This window comes from Ranitomeya variabilis, chromosome 1, assembly GCF_051348905.1.
Source record: "Ranitomeya variabilis isolate aRanVar5 chromosome 1, aRanVar5.hap1, whole genome shotgun sequence".
Taxonomy (NCBI): Eukaryota; Metazoa; Chordata; class Amphibia; order Anura; family Dendrobatidae; genus Ranitomeya; species Ranitomeya variabilis.
In genome coordinates, this window is record NC_135232.1 from 797582010 (window position 1) to 797598347 (window position 16338).

Genomic DNA, 16338 nt, shown 5'->3' on the forward strand with positions numbered 1-16338 from the left:
AAATACTTCATTTTCTGGAACATTCCAAGGGTGCCAACACTTGTAGCCACGTCTATATAGCTCTGGCAAAAATTAAGAGACCACTGCAAAATGTTCAGTTTGTCTGATTTTTTTCTCTATAGGTATATTTTTGATTAAAATGTAAATTGTTCTTTTATTCTATAAACTTCTGACAACATGTCTCCGAATTTCCAAGCAATAAATTTTGTATTTTTTTTTCTGACAAAGAAAAATGGTCAAAATTAAAAATGAAAAAAACCCAGTGCTTTCAGACCTCAAATAATGCACAGAAAACAAGTTCAGAATCATTTAGAAAAAACAATACTAATGTTTTAACTCAGGAAGAGTTCAGAAATCAATATTTTGTGGAATAACCATGATTTTTAATCACAGCTTTCATGTTTCTTGGCATGCTTACCACCAGTCTTTCACACTGCTTCTGGCGCAAAAATGTAAGCAGTTCTTCTTTGTTTGATGGCTTGTGACTATCCATCTTCCTCTTGATTACATTCCAGAGGTTTTCAGTGGGGTTCAGGTCTGGAGATTGGGCTGCCCATGACAGGGTTTTGATGTGGTGGTCTCTTAATTTTTGCCAGAGCTGTTTATGGGATTGCTCTTCTTTATATGTTTTTTATTTTTTCCCAGTTGAATGTTTATTCCTTTCTCTTTTTTCCCCCCACTCTTTACTGTTCCAATATCTTGCACTCCTTAGGCCTTGCCCGAAGTCCCCATGGCTCCACTACGTTACACTTCCCACCTTCCTCCCTCCTTCCTCAGGCGGCTTCCACTTACTTTCCTCACACAGCTATTCGCTACCCTCCTCACCTAAACCCTCAGGATCCCCTGAAAGACTTGGTGTCTCTTGCCTGTGACCCGTCCAGTCAACAACCAGGCCCGGTAAGCATATAAGAGTTTATGGTTAATAATATAATAGATAAGGGATAATAGATACTGACATATGTGAGAGTGGGATAGTGGGGTTTGCATGTTGATGGTTTTTGTATTCCATGTAATGAGCATTTTGGAGAGGAATTTTAGATAAATCTAGTTGGATAGCATGTACTAACGGTCTTTCATTGTGGGTAGATAGTTTACAATCTTGTCAATTATTTCATGGGCTATATCCCATGCAATAAAATGTGCTGTGGGGTCATACTAGAATGTTACCACATTTCCTCTCCACCCACTTGCTCTCTAAGCTGAATGGGAGTGGCCAGGTGAAGGTTTCGAGTCACTATATCTCCACGCAGATGTTGGCCCCGCCTCCTCCTGGGATGCCCCGCCTCTCATTGTCCTCCGATACCAAATCAACCACGGCATCCGACGGGGGTAACTCCTCACCCACTTCTCCAAGTGAGTACCTGTTGGAACATTCAGTTATTTACAAAGCTATAGTATAATAGAACAATAATCTTGCCAATAGATAATAAAGTGAACCATGTTCCGAATAACCGCTCATATGTGCAAACCCAAGTACTATAGTTCTGGCAAAGAATTTAGCTAGGAAAGCGTATATGTCCACATTATTACTGCACTGAAGTTAACTGCTCTTATTTTATGCTTATTTTTATGCTATTAAGCCAAATTCTTTGACATGCAGAATCCATAAAGGGAATCTGATACCAGGTTTTTGCTCCCCCGTCTGAGAGCAGCCTGATTTAGGAACAGCGACCCTGATTCCAGTGATATGTCACTTACTGGGCTGCTTGATGCAGGTCTAGCAGTTCTCTGAATGCTGAGCTCTGTGTAACCCCGCCCACACCACTGATTGGCAGATTTCTGTGTACTCTGTGCATAGGCAGAAGTCTACCAATCAATGTTGGGTGTGTGGTTATACAGGGCTCATGAATATGAAGAACTACATGGCCGCAGGTTTTATTACTCCTCTAATGATAATTGACTACTTCAATATAGTCTGTTTTTCATATTTTTTTATACATCGAATGTTAAAAAATGTATTTTTCACAGCATACTCCGCCCCTAGCACGCCTCCCGCCAACCGATCCTTTGTAGGACTTGGACCCCGTGACCCTGGGAGCATATATCAGCCACAGGTAAGTTTGATTAAGGTAAGCTTTTCCATTCATGCCAATGTGTATCATTTTGCGCATGTTGGCTGGGACCTGTCAATCCAGGGAAACGGGCGGGGACAAGCCTCCATGTACCGCCTGTCTGACTGGAGTGGGCAGCATGTATAGGCAGACTGGTTCCCATAAACACACACAAAATATTTCGGTGGTTTTCCCATATTCTGAGACCCATAGCTATTTTATAATTCTGTAAACCGAGTTGAGTGACAAGTTGTAAATTTCTCAGTTTCCTTTCATACGACTTTTTGATCACTTTTTCCCTTTTTGTGAGTCTGAATGAAGAAAAAACAGCAATTCTGGCGCTGGTTTTGTATTTTTTTTTACTTAAAGCATTCACCATGCAGGATAAATAATGACATAGTTTTAATTTATATTTTTATTGTTATGTTTCTATGACCTTTACAGAAGAAGATCACTTTTTTTTTTGTTTGCAGCGATGACAATGAGGCAGCCTCTACGTGCGGAGAAAAGAAGGTTTAATCATAGTCACAGGCGCAGATTATTTACTGTAAGAGCAGTGAGACTCTGGATCTTTCTGCCACATGTTGTCATGATTGATTCACGGCAAACATTCAAAGAGGCATGGGTCCCTTTCTTGAAAAATAGAATTTAATACACGTACATGTATAATATTATTATTTGATGGGATGTTGATCCAGGGAACTAGTCTGATTGCTGTCTATGGAGTCTGAAAGGGATTTTTCCCCTAATATGGAGCTATTAGTGACTGCCTCAGAGGGTTTTTGCCACCTTTGGTTCATTATGTTACGCTATAGGTTGAACTCGATGGACTTATGTCTACCTTTAACCTAAAAAGTTATAAACTATGTGTCACGGTCACTATTGACAGCGGCATATGGGAGTATGAGGGGTTAATGGGATTGTTCAGAACACAGAATTTAGTATTTACAGCACTTATCCTTCTGTATATATATCAGTCAGGCTCCTGGAGCTGATACCGCCGGCAAAGAAGCAGTACTCGACAATCATCATGGTGGCCATATCAGTCATGGACACATGCTCATCACAGATGTGTGCTGTATAGCATGAATGGGTTAAATTTGCCCTCGCCCATGAGTCCCATATTAAAAGGCAGTAAGGTCGTTTATGTATACCAGCTCTGTCCCGAGGTCTAATCCAAATCTCAACTGAACTAGTAACTGGACCTGCTGTTAGAGGCTGGTGTCATCTGTATAACACAGCTGGCACCCACTATCTATGGGGTGCCAAGCTCCAAAGCCCTCTACATACACCTGCACTCTAACAGTGATGCACCATTATATTAAAGTGTTAAAACGTGTTGTCCGCTGCTGAAAAACCGGCATTAGGACGTGAACGTCCTGGGCAGGGCTCCGCAAGTGTGGAAGGGGCTCAAGCGCTCATGTCAATCAGCAGAAATGTTACCTAGTTTTTTTTCTACCAATACATTTATCTAGTCACATTCAAAAATCTAGGGCAGGGATGAGCAATTTATTTCCTCAAGGGGCAACATGAGAGGGAGTGAATGTTGTGGGGGGCCGGACAAACCACCTGAACTTCATTCTGCTCATTATCATTATTTCATATACATTTTTGTCACTTAAAGGGAACCTGTCAGCAGTTTTTTTGATTAATCTGAGAGCAGCATAACATAGAGCAAGAGAGCCTGATTCCATGGATGTATCACTTATTAAGATGTGTGCTGTAGTTTCTATTTAATCAGCGTTTTATCAGCAGATTATCACTGCCTGAATAGGTCTCATGTGCAGGCCTGTCAGACTAATCTGTGTAACCCCGCCCCCCACCACTGATTGGCAGATTGCTAACGATGTACACTGTACACAGGAAACTGACAGTCAGAGGTGTAGGTGGGGTTATACAGTTCGGCATTATGACCACTGCTATATCTATAACTGAGAATGACCCCAAGCAGTCCAGTAAGTGGTACATCGGTGGAATGTAGTTCTCTTGCCCTATATTATATTTCTCTCAGATTACATAGCTAAACCTGCTGACATATTCCCTTAATTATTGAGCAGAATAAAGTCTGTTGTCTATCTACTTATGCAAATATATGTTAACATAAATCGCATTGTAAAATGCATTTTCACCAGTATCAGCTAATTAAAACCATATGTTACAGCTTTTTGTAAAAGTAAATGCCCCCCCAACTGCTTCTACACACACACACAGCATGATACTCCCACACCTCCCCACACACAGCATGATACCCCACACAACCCACACACAGCATGATATTCACACACCTCTTCACACACAGCATGATACCCCACATCTCCCCACACACAGCATGATACCCCACACCTCCCCACACACAGCATGATACCCCACACCTCCCCACACACAGCATGTTACCCCACACCTCCCCACACACAGCATGATACCCCACATCTCCCCACACACAGCATGATATTCACACATCTCTCCACACACAGCATGATACCCCCACACCTCTCCACACACAGCATGATATCCCCACACCTCCCCACACACAGCATGATATCCCCACACCTCCCCACACACAGCATGATACCCCCACACCTCCTCACAAACAGCATAATATTCACACACCTCCCCACACACAGCATTATACCTCCACATCTCCCCACAAACAGCATGATATTCACACACCTCCCCACACACAGCATTATACCCCCAAACCTCCCCACACATAGCATGATATCCCCACACCTCCCCACACACAGCATGATACCCCCACACCTCCCCACAAACAGCATGATATTCACACACCTCCCCACAAACAGCATGATATTCACACACCTCTCATCGCACACAGCATGTCATATCATTTAAATATTATTCATTTAACCCATTCCCAATGTGAGACTTACTGGTATGTCACTCGTCAGGTGAGCATCCTTAGGAGCTGATCCCGCTTTGGAGCTGATCCCGCTTCATACATTGCAAGTGGCAACTCTGTTATAATCGTCTAACCATTTAAATGCTGCTGAAGCGGACAGCTGATACATGCTGCTTTATCCACGGGCAGCATGTATCATACACGGACAGTATGATTTCACCCATCTATGTTTGAGTCTGAAAAGCTGCACCATTTTGTAGAAAAACATACTTTATAAGTTGACCGGGGACCAAGCCGTATGGGAGAATAGATGGATAGGCCGATCCCTAGCTGCATCTCCACACCTGCTCCCCTTAAGTGAAAGTTCTTGCTCTACATGTATAGGGAGGGACCTATTGGTCACTGACAACAGGCAGGGAGAAACCGCCGAGGACCGACGTTTTCGACTAGTCTTCAATGCAGCTTGGTCATCAGCAGTTTTAAAGTTTGTTTCTCTTGCAAATGCTGCAGCGTTGTAGAGATTACCATATTTGTTGCTTTTGGAGCGCATTATGTGAAATCTCTTCTTGCAGTTCAACTGGGCATTTCTTCAGGTTCTTTTCTGGAGGCAGTCAAAGCTTGGCAGCTGATCTAGCAGTCCTAGTTGCTGCAAACTGTGATTGGTATTGTCTGGGAGGGAGGGGTGAAAGTGCACACCCCCAGAAAAGACTCTGAAGAAACAGCCAAAAGGCCTGCCAACAGAAATTTCACTTACTGGGCTTCAAAAGCAATGGAGGGCTGCAATGCAGAAAGGGAAAGAGCAACAGAATCCGTGGTACTCCGTGATTTTTATAAGGTATTTTTCTAAATTTTTTAAGCATGTGAGAGTTCCTCTTAAAAAATAAAATCTCCAAATCAAAACCATTTTCCCAAAACCTAGCAAAATCTAAAAATTAAAAATGTATATATTTGGCAGCATTAACCATACAAATGGTGCTTCTCCATAGGGCCCGTGGCAACAGCTCCACATTGAACCCTGTATGCAGAAAGACATCAACTCCCTGCCTCAGAATTCCCTGTAGTAAACCACAGACGTCTTGGCCCAGGGAAGGCAGTATGAGGCAGTGACAGCATTGTCAATTGGAAACTAAGAGCACAGTATGTCAAAGTCACTACATTGTGCCTATGCGAGCCCGCAGATGACCCGCGGTTTTAGTGATCTGTCTGTGATAGCTTTAGACCACCGATGTGGTATTGTGATATTGCTGATATTAAAAATTAGGTATCAATTTTTTTTTATATGAGGCTAATAATAATAAATAGTATAAGACATCACAAAAGGGGTCAATTATTTGTTGGTGGAGGCCACAAAGGGGTCCAGCAATTCTGTCTGGGTGCAACGGAGGCATTGTTGTGGGGACCAAAAAGAAGGCATAATCACGGTGTGGGACCTAAAGAGGTCATTTATATTATTACTACCTGGAACATGACTACAGTCTGGGTCACCATCTATCAGAAAGTACTGTTTTCAAGGGTACTATCTTGTGGCAGTGAGCACAGTATTTGGGCAGGTACAATGATGGAGCTATAGGAGAAATAAAATATGCAGCTTGGGAATCGTAGCTAGAAGGGAAGTTGCCTGAGCTAAAAGGGAAAGTTTACAATTAGAGAAGATCAAAATCCTTCTAGTTAACGTGCACAAAAAAATCCACTTCTTGATAGATGAAATAGTACGAATGATTGACTGGGTAGACATGCTAAAATAATTTGCATCATTTAGGGGGTGGAGTCCTAAAACCTTTGTATTACGCCCTTTATATAGGAAACTTGCCACTTGCTTCATGTTGCCCAAAGCACGGGTAGTATGCCCCAGAAACATTGCTGCAAACAAAGTTTCAAAAGCAGCCTGGGAACCATTAGGAGAGATTGACTGGTCCCACGGCCCCACACTGCTCTAGTAGGACCCTCCCCTCCCGTGTGTACATAGGGAGGAGAAAATGGCCTCAATCAGTCGCGGACTAGTGACATCTCTTCCTTATTGTCCCCAGCCACATGTTGAAACTATGTTTTCTCTGTGATACCAAAGCCAGATTCGGATTCATGCTTCCCGTGGTCCAGACAGCATGAATCTAATGGAAGGTCCCCGTCAAAATGGCAGAATAGCAAAGATTTAAATTGTATTATGTCTACAAATTTGTGTTATTGGTGGTGTAAAATAAACTGAATTCTTGGCATTTTGTCCTGCAAAGCCAATCTTCATCCATATGCCCTATTATAACAAATGGACGTCACACAGTCATCTGCCCCCTTTATAAGACAAATATGTGGCAAGCGGCTTATGTTCTGTTAGACCCAAGCAGTTCATGTATTACCTTGAATTCCATTTATCTGATGGTTGTCATATAATAATATATCTTCCCGGAAATCCACTCAGAAGTCAGCTGTTTGCCAAAATTGCTGTGAGCTAGACCCAATTAATCACCATGGGGGCTCAAAATGTAAAGAAGATGTCTCTTTAAGCTTAGAAAATTGCAGGTTCATTTGCAAAGACAGGTCAGATGGGGGTACATATGTATATGTAATACCAATACTGATGCAAAGGGACTTTCTATATTCTAAGCATATTGCGCCATCTACAGGGTATTTGTATGTATTGCAAGACAATACAAATTCAGGCTCAGTAAGTGCAAGCTGTTAAGAAATTGTATATAACAGAAATTTTACAGTTGTGATAATGGACGTGCATTCATAATTCACCTCTATCTTGGAAAATTCTTCTTTGAAACCCTATAAGTATGATTAAAGTGGTTCTTTGGAGATAGAAAAAGTATACAGCTCTGGCAAAAATTAAGAGACCACTGCAAAATGTCCAGTTTGTTTGATTTTTCTCTTTATAGGTATAATTTTGAATAAAATGTAAATTGTTCTTTTATTCTATAAACTCTGACAACATGTCTTCATAGTTCCAAGCCATAATTTTTTTATTTTTTCTGACAAAAATGGTCAAAATAAAATAAAAAAAAACAGTGCTTTCAGAGCTCAAATAATGCAAAGAAAACAAGTTCATACTCATTTAGAAACAACAATACTAATTTTTTAACTCAGGAAGAGTTCAGAAATCAATATTTAGTGGAATAACCATGATTTTTAATCACAGCTTTCATGCGTCTTGGCATGCTTTCCAACAATCTTTCACACTGCTTCTGGCGCAAAAATGTAAGCAGTTCTTCTTTGTTTGATGGCTTGTGACTATCCATCATCCTCTTGATTACATTCCAGAGGTTTTCAATGGGGTTCAGTTCTGGAGATTGGGCTGCCCATGACAGGGTTTTGATGTTGTGGTCTCTTAATTTTTGCCAGAGCTGTATAAAGGAAGAAAATATAATTATGAACAAACATCTAAAAAACCTTTAATTACCAAATCACACTTGATTTGCCATGGCAGCTAAATGCTATAAAATATTTAAATGACGACCATCATATTACGCTAGCACAAACCTGTCCTAGCTTGACAATAGTACATGAACCTGTGAGTATGTGCATTAGGATGCTCTGACCCTTATCTACATGGAAGATGTAATTACAGTGTGTCTTCTGATCTAATCTTGGAGATACCAGGGTTGCTGAGGCTTACAAAAGGAAACTCACTGTCTTTCTGAATGCTGAGTGACTGCAGTGACCTGCATGCAGCTTGACATTATAGAGCACATATGTCAATCTCTGGCCCTCAGGGTGAGTGTATTTGGCCCGCAATGCAGTTGGGTCCCACGAGTATATTTGGCCTGTGACGCCGAGCAGAGGCTCGCCCGCCCAGCATCCTATTTTCAACTATATCAGCATCCTGTATTCCAAAACAGTTGAAAGTAATGACGTATCAGCACAGCGGGCACATTGACGTAATTACAAAGTGCCCGCTGTACCAAGATGTGCAGAGAATCTGAACACACCATGAAGAAACCGGAGCAGAGGGGAAACTGGCAGAGGTGAGTATTTTTTTTTTTTTGTGTGTGGGGCCCATTATACTGTATGGAGAACTATGTGGGGCTCTTTATACTGTATGGAGCACGATGTGAGGCCATTATACTGTATGGAACAAAATATGGTGCCATTATAATGCAGTGTATGGAATCCATTGTGATACCATTATTCTGTATAGAGCACTATGTGGGGGCCATTTTACTATATGGAGCACTACGTGGGGCCACTATACTGTATGGAGCACTATGTGGTGTCATTATACTGTATGGAGCACTACGTTGTGCCAATTATACTGTATGGAGCACTATGTGGTGCTCATTATACTGTATAGAGCACTATGTGAGACCCTTAAACTATATGGAGCACTATGTGATGCCTATTTTACTGTATATAGTCAAACAAATAAGGCAGCACACTGTGGCGCTAAAACATGCAAACATGAAACATGAAAATTGAACTGCATTACTGCACTAGAAATATGAAAGAATGAGAGTGTTTAGCGCATAAATTGGCCAATTCATGTGTACCTGGTAGCCACATAAGGCATCTCTCGTATACCAGGTCCCAAACATTCCTTTTCTCGCTGAGAATAAACGTCTCCATCTGAATGGGTACCTACTGTGAATCCTCTTCTTAGACTAAATTTCTCTCTCTCTGTGGAGGGGTAATGAACCTGCTGCGACTAAAACACCTGTGGCTAGGAGTCGGAGTGCTCAGTCAGAAGGCTAAAGAATACAAATTTAAAAAACTTACCGTCACATCCAAACATAGACTAAGTGTGAACAGGTGCTGAACCTAGAGTCACCAACTCGTACACAGTCAAACAAATAAGGCAGCACACTGCGGCGCTAAAACATGCAAACATGAAACATGAAAATTGAACTGCATTACTGCACTAGAAATATGAAAAAATGAGAGCGTTTAGCGCATAAATTGGCCAATTCATGTGCACCTGGTAGCCACATTAAGGCATCTCTCGTATACCAGGTCCTAAACTTTCCTTTCCTCGCTTTTCATGTTTCATGTTCAATCACTTTCTAGTGTTGTTAAAAATTCGCTCCAGTTGTTTAGTTGTTTAATCCATATGGAGGTAGTGTCTTCATTTTGTATGTCCAATATATTTCTTACTTCCTGAGGGGATCATATCTGTTATCATGTGATCAGTTGGAATAATAGATATGGAGTCCGAGTTATTGGGATGTACTATAGCACAATATCACAACTGACCATGTTCCATATATTTATTTTTTTTCGATCTTTGTTAAATCTCCTATGGAGTGCTTGTACTGATAGGTAAATCACTTATTCGGTTTGGATGGCATGTTAAGTTTTGTTTTACATTGAATGTTTTTCCTTTATGGAAGGATCTAAATTCAGAAATATTGTTATGGCTAGTTTTGCAACATAAGCATTACGGGGCATAGCATTTATAGCTTCTTGGTTGGGTAATATCTTCATTAATGGATTTATTGAGATGTTTTATTTGACTTGGTGCCTGAATTTTTTTAAAGGGAACCTGTCACCCCCAAAATGGAAGGTGAGCTAAGCCCACCGGCATCAGGGGCTTATCTACAACATTCTGGAATGCTGTAGATAAGCCCCCGATGTATCCTAAAAGATGATAAAAAGAGGTTAGATTATACTCACCCAGGGGCGGTCCCGGACCGGTTCTGGTCCGATGGGCGTCGCGGTCCGGTCCGGGGCCTCCCATCTTCATTAGATGACGTCCTCTTCTTCACGCTGCGGCTCCGGCGCAGGCATACTTTGTCTGCCCTGTTGAGGGCAGAGCAAAGTACTGCAGTGCGCAGGCGCCGGGAAAGGTCAGAATGCTGTAGATAAGCCCCTGATGCCGGTGGGCATCTTGGGGGTGACAGGTTCCCTTTAAAGGAAATCTGTCACCACATTTGTGCTATGTAATCTGAGAGCACCATAATGTAGGAACAGAGACACTGATTACAGTGACATGTCACTTACTGGGCTATGTTTTGCGGTTTCAATAAAATCAGCATTTTTATCAGCAGGAGATTATCATTACAGGACATGCTGCCTTGTGCCTCCTAGTCCCACCATGCCCCCAGCACTAATTAGCAGCTCTCTGTCACTATACAACGTACACAGAAATATGTGGTATGCGTGAGGTTATACACAGCTCAACAACTGAGCTCTGCTCAGTCTGTAGCAGAGAAAAATGTCATTCTATCAGAACTGCTGCACCCAGTATACTAAATGATACTTTGCTGGGGCTCTACCTCACGCTGCTGTCAGATTACATAGCAAACACCTGCTGACAGATTTATTTTAAGTGTTGTGGCCCGGTGGAATATAATCAAGGTTTTTTTTGGAATGTGACCTTTCAGGAGCAGATTCTTAAACGGGTTGTCCAGGACTTTATATTGATGGCCTATGCTTAGTATAACAAATGAAGTTGCATTCTGTAATGCCATACCATGCAAACATCTAGATAAAGTCCTTGAGGGGTCTAGTTTCCAAACAACTTTACTTGTTAAAGGGTTTCCACTGTTTAGGCACATCATGTCATGACACCCGCAGACCTAGAGGGGTGCAGATTTTAGGATAGTGTCACTTTTGGGAATTTTCTGTCATATAGACCCCTCAAAGTCACTTCAAATGTGATATGATGCTTAAAATTGTACATTTTGTTGTAAAAATGAGAAATCGCTGGTCAACTTTTAACCCTTCTAACTTTTCTAACAAAAAAATGTTTCAAAAATTGTGCTGCTGTAAAGTAGACATTTGGGAAATTTAAAGACATAAAAATTAAATGTTTGAAAATTGCAAAATTTTTGCCAAATTAAAGATTTTTTCACAAGTAAACGCAAGTCATATCAAATAAATGTTACCACTATCATGAAGTACAATATGTCATGAAAAAACATTCTTAGAATCAGTGGGATCCATTGAAGCGTTCCAGACCTTATAAAGTGACCCTGGTCAGAATTGTAATATTTGGCCTTTTCAGGAAGGTGAAAACAGGCTTCTGGGTGAAGGGGTTAAAACTGCTATTAGCCCATGATAGGAATCACATTAGGTCCCCAGCAAAAAAGATCATCTTGTTGCTGGCAGCTGGGTATACATAAATTGGCCAAATTATGTGCCAGATATCTTTGTTTTTCCCTACTTTCTAGAGCAGTAAACCAATTCCAATTTCATGTTTGCATGCTATAGCATTATGGAGTGCAACTTTGTTACCTATGCTTAGTATAAGTCATCAATATCAGAGTATTGTGGGTGCGATACTCAGCACCTCCACCAATCAGCTGCTCTCGGTACCAGCGTGGCCAGAAGTGATCAGTTGCAGAGCATAACTGTATAGCTCTGAGTGATCAGGTGCCGAGCATAACTGTATAGCTCTGCTGACTGTATAGTGGCAGAAGCTGGGTGCTGCAGATCTTCTCCCGTTCATTCAAATAGAGGCGGATGTGTAGTACCTTGCCGCGGCCACAATACTTGCTTTTATGCTCCACAACTGATCACTTGCAGCCACCGCTGACACCAAGAACAGCTTACGGTAATAGTGGTGCACCTCCTACTGATCTGATAAGAATAGACCATCAGTATAAAGTACTGGACAACCCCCTTAAGGAGTTTGCCCTAATTTACTCCAGTATTGTACGGAATATGAACATATGAAGATGAGGTACAGTTTGAATGATTTGCTCCTGATTTTCTGGGTTCGTGACCTAAGGCAGTCCATTTGATGAAATGTTTTGGCGATCTAGGCATTTGGTATTAGTTTAGTCTTATAATTTTCATCATTGAAGCGTTTTCTCAGCATTATGGCTTGTTTCTTAGGCTGGGTTCATACTGCGTTCTGGCAGTCCATTAGACGGACTGCGTTACACCGTGGCATAACGCGGTGTAACGCAGTCCATTAACGCTGCCATTAATCTCTATTTCAGGCACATCGCTAGCGCACGCCCAAAATGGGCGTGCGCTAGCGATGTGCCGTCATTGAGTGACGGACCCTGGGACGCGGGCTGCAGCATTTCCGGGTCCATCACCGCTAGTGCAGATAGAGCATCTGCTTGCTCTATCTGCGCTAGCGATATGACGGCACTTGCGTTAACGCAGCCCGTTTAACACATGTGTTGAACGGGCTGCTGTTAACGCAATGTGAACCCGGCCTTATGTGTTTGTATCTGTACAGTTCCTTCTTATATGATTAACTTGGCTGAACGGTATGTTTTTAGCCATTTTTTTATGACAGCTTAAGAACTGTAGGTAGATCTTTGTGTCAACTGTTTTGAAAAAAAAAGTGACAATCTTAGAGAATTCCGTTTTCTTTCTCTGGACGGAGAGTTGTAAACTCCATGGGTTATTATTGATGGTATTGCAGGATTCCTGTGCACCTGATAATAGAAAGTCTCGCTGCAAACTGTCCATGAAAGGACAAAGTAGGAGTCTAAACGAGCCTCAGAGGCTACTGTGAAAACTGCATGATTACTAATATTGTGAGATAGCAAAAAAACACTATTGACAGAAAAGTGTAAACAATAGGCCATCTTCTGATGACAGAGTCCCTTTAATTCATTCGTTTTAAAGTGTGCAGCCTTCATTCTCACTATTGTCTTCTTCCTCCTTCTTCCCTTTTTTTCTTCACAGTCATGGTACTTGGGATAGCAGCCTGACCTACCTCCCATCCACTGGAACCAGCAGACAGAAAATGGTCTCTGCAAAGTTTCTGGTCCAGGACAACAGCTAAATGCATCTTTTCTAAATAAATATTCCCACGAGAGAATAAGTCGGTGGTATACTACAGCGGTCAGTGGGAGATGAAGACGTGATAATATACTTTGAGGGGCTTTTATCTTCAAACAGGATGTCTTAGAGCATTTGCTCTTGCATTATGGATTTTGAGAAAATATACGTGTATATGATTTTAATGTCCTTTTACTCCTAACCCATTCATAAAAGGGTTGAATATCCAACCAGCAAGAAGGAGGAAGAACAAAAATCTTCCTGTATGGATATACTTTTGTTATTGTTGCAATTATTAATAATATTATTATGCGATTGATATAACTTCATTGTTTATTTACTCTGTTCTGCTCCCTCCCTGAGAAGTTTAACTGTTCTTGGCTGAAGGACTTTGATTACGACAGCTTGCCATTTGGGGGATACACAAAAAATTGCAGTATGCACCTTAACAATTTACCCCTGGTCCTTATTTGCAACTTCAGGGTACCTAGTAAATTAGCTACCATACGTAGATACGTCTAGGATTGGAAAGCAGGGCTTGTGATCTGTTTAGCACACTGACTCTAAATTGTGATTTGTTTTTGTTTTTGGCTAGTTTTCACCCCCCGATCTGTATTCCCATTTAGTATGTTGATATCAGTATGTGTGAACCATAGACACATGCAGTTGTAATATGCCTTGCATATATTTCTTTTATTTCAGTTGCTTTGACTTGCATACTTCCCAAATGTACCAATAATCTTGGGGAGAAAAAAACCCAACAAATATTCAAAGTGGTGTTTGGCCTTGGACAGATTGGTCCTTTCAAAAAAAGCAAATAGTAAAGTATCCCCCTGTTAAGACCCTTAACAATCAGCTGTTTCCTGTGAGGAAAGCTTTCAGTAAATGTTTAAAGGGAATGGTTCAGCTGGTTGTAGCCTACTTGTGTGTATAGAGTAGGTGTACGGTAAAGAACAGAAGTGAATTCATACCTGTATTAGTGGACAACCCCTTTATATGTAGTGTACGTCCATACGATTACAACCTAGAGTGAAAACATAAGGCACAGGCACACTGCAGTATGTGAACAGTAGGAAAACTAGTAAATAACATATTGCACTTAAGTTTATTCATTTATTTTACTCACTTATATAGTGATATTAATTCCACTGCACTTTGCAGACATCATCATCACTGTCCCCATTAGGGCTCACAAACTAATTTCCTATCAGTATGTCTTTGGAATGTGGGAGGAAACCGGAGTACCCGGAGGAAACCCCCCAAACACAGGGAGAACATACAAACTCTTTTCAGATGTTGTCCTTGGTTGAAATTTTAGTTAATACCCTTTTGATCAAAAATAATAATATAATAATAATAATCATTATTTATATAGCGCCAACATATTCTGCAGCGCTTAACAGTTTCAAACAACAATCATAGGTAACAATCTTAGCAATACAATAATAAAGCAAAATAAGACGACCCTGCCCGTGAGAGCTTACAATCTACAATGAGGTGGGGGAGATACAAAGTACAGGTGTGTATTTACAATGATGTATTTATACAAAAAGGCATAAAAGCCATCCCACCTTGACAAGGTGTACCCAATCAGGATGGTCCTTAACTCTAGTGACTTATCTCACTATGTGCCAACCAGGTCTCAACAATGGATGGGGGGCAGAGCAGGACCTGTCCCTGACTGTTTTGGGACCTGTCTGCAGAAGACTGAATATATAATAGGGCATGGCCAGGAGGAGGGAGCACCCCCTAGCGGAAGGATGACCTCCTCTAATGTACCAAGTACAAGAAACTAAAGAAAAACCGAAAAACAAGGACAGACACACCTGTTAGTATAAGTGGTACTACATATACACTAACAGGTGTGCTGGTCCTTGTTTTTAGCTTCTATTTAATACTATTAGCACATCTGTTTTTCCTTGGTCCACATTTAATCCTAGTCACTTATTTTTGTTGCTAGTTCTCTAAATACTCATTAATTCCAACAATATCCCACTCTATCTATTCTTTCTATCCCCTCCTCCCAGATCCAAGTTTAAAAGCCCCTCCAGCCCTCTATTTTCTTCCCAAGCTTCATGCTCCCCATTGAGGTGCAACTTGTCCCTACTGTAAAGCCTGTAGTCAACAGAAAAGTCATCCCAGTCCTTTATGAAAGCAAACCCTTCCTTCTTGCACCAATTTTTAAGCCACTCTCTGGACTTCAGCTTCTCTCCTAGTTCCCTAAAATCCTTTTTAAAGATGCACGTCCTACAAAAATTACCGTATATACCCTAAAACTGTTTAAACGTGTATGTAATGTAGTGTAGTTGTATTATTTACCGACCACAGTCTTCCCCAGTTTCCAGTGCCCCTCTGATCCTCTTCTGAGTCACATGACTTCAACTCCAACTAGTTGGATCACTCTTGACCAGAAGTCACTTTTACAATGTAAATCTAAGGAGCTTCATTCACTTCAGTAGAGAGAAGGTCCAATACCAAGCCCAACTCATATTGGTAACTACCACTAGTCCAAGAAAAGAGGACCTTTTTTCCGATACTGGACAGACCCTTCAAACCATATCAAATTCCCTTTTTGTTCTTTGTTTTGTTTTATACTTTTAGCATAAATGTAGTAACAAAATAGCAATGCCATCATTTTGCCGATAACAGCGCTGCATGCTGTGATGTTCTTGCCATCTAAATTTGACAAAATTGCTGTGGGCCAACTTTGACTCCAGGCTGACCGTGCTTAAATCAGCTAGGGTTAACATG

General features: G+C 41.2%; 1 protein-coding gene across 4 annotated transcripts in view; it reads left to right on the forward strand.

The window, feature by feature from the left end:
* The window catches only part of NFIC (nuclear factor I C), a 91463-nt gene extending 76476 nt beyond the window's left edge, over nucleotides 1-14987 (forward strand). For 3 of the 4 annotated variants that reach the window (XM_077273684.1, XM_077273692.1, XM_077273675.1), the window contains 4 exons: nucleotides 713-897; nucleotides 1200-1353; nucleotides 1969-2054; nucleotides 13492-14987. In XM_077273684.1, the coding sequence (XP_077129799.1) occupies nucleotides 713-897; nucleotides 1200-1353; nucleotides 1969-2054; nucleotides 13492-13509 (443 nt within the window). In that variant the 3' untranslated portion in view covers nucleotides 13510-14987. The remainder of the gene's footprint in view (nucleotides 1-712; nucleotides 898-1199; nucleotides 1354-1968; nucleotides 2055-13491) is intronic. The other variant, XM_077273699.1, reaches the window with a different exon arrangement.
* The last annotated feature ends 1351 nt before the right edge of the window (nucleotides 14988-16338 follow it).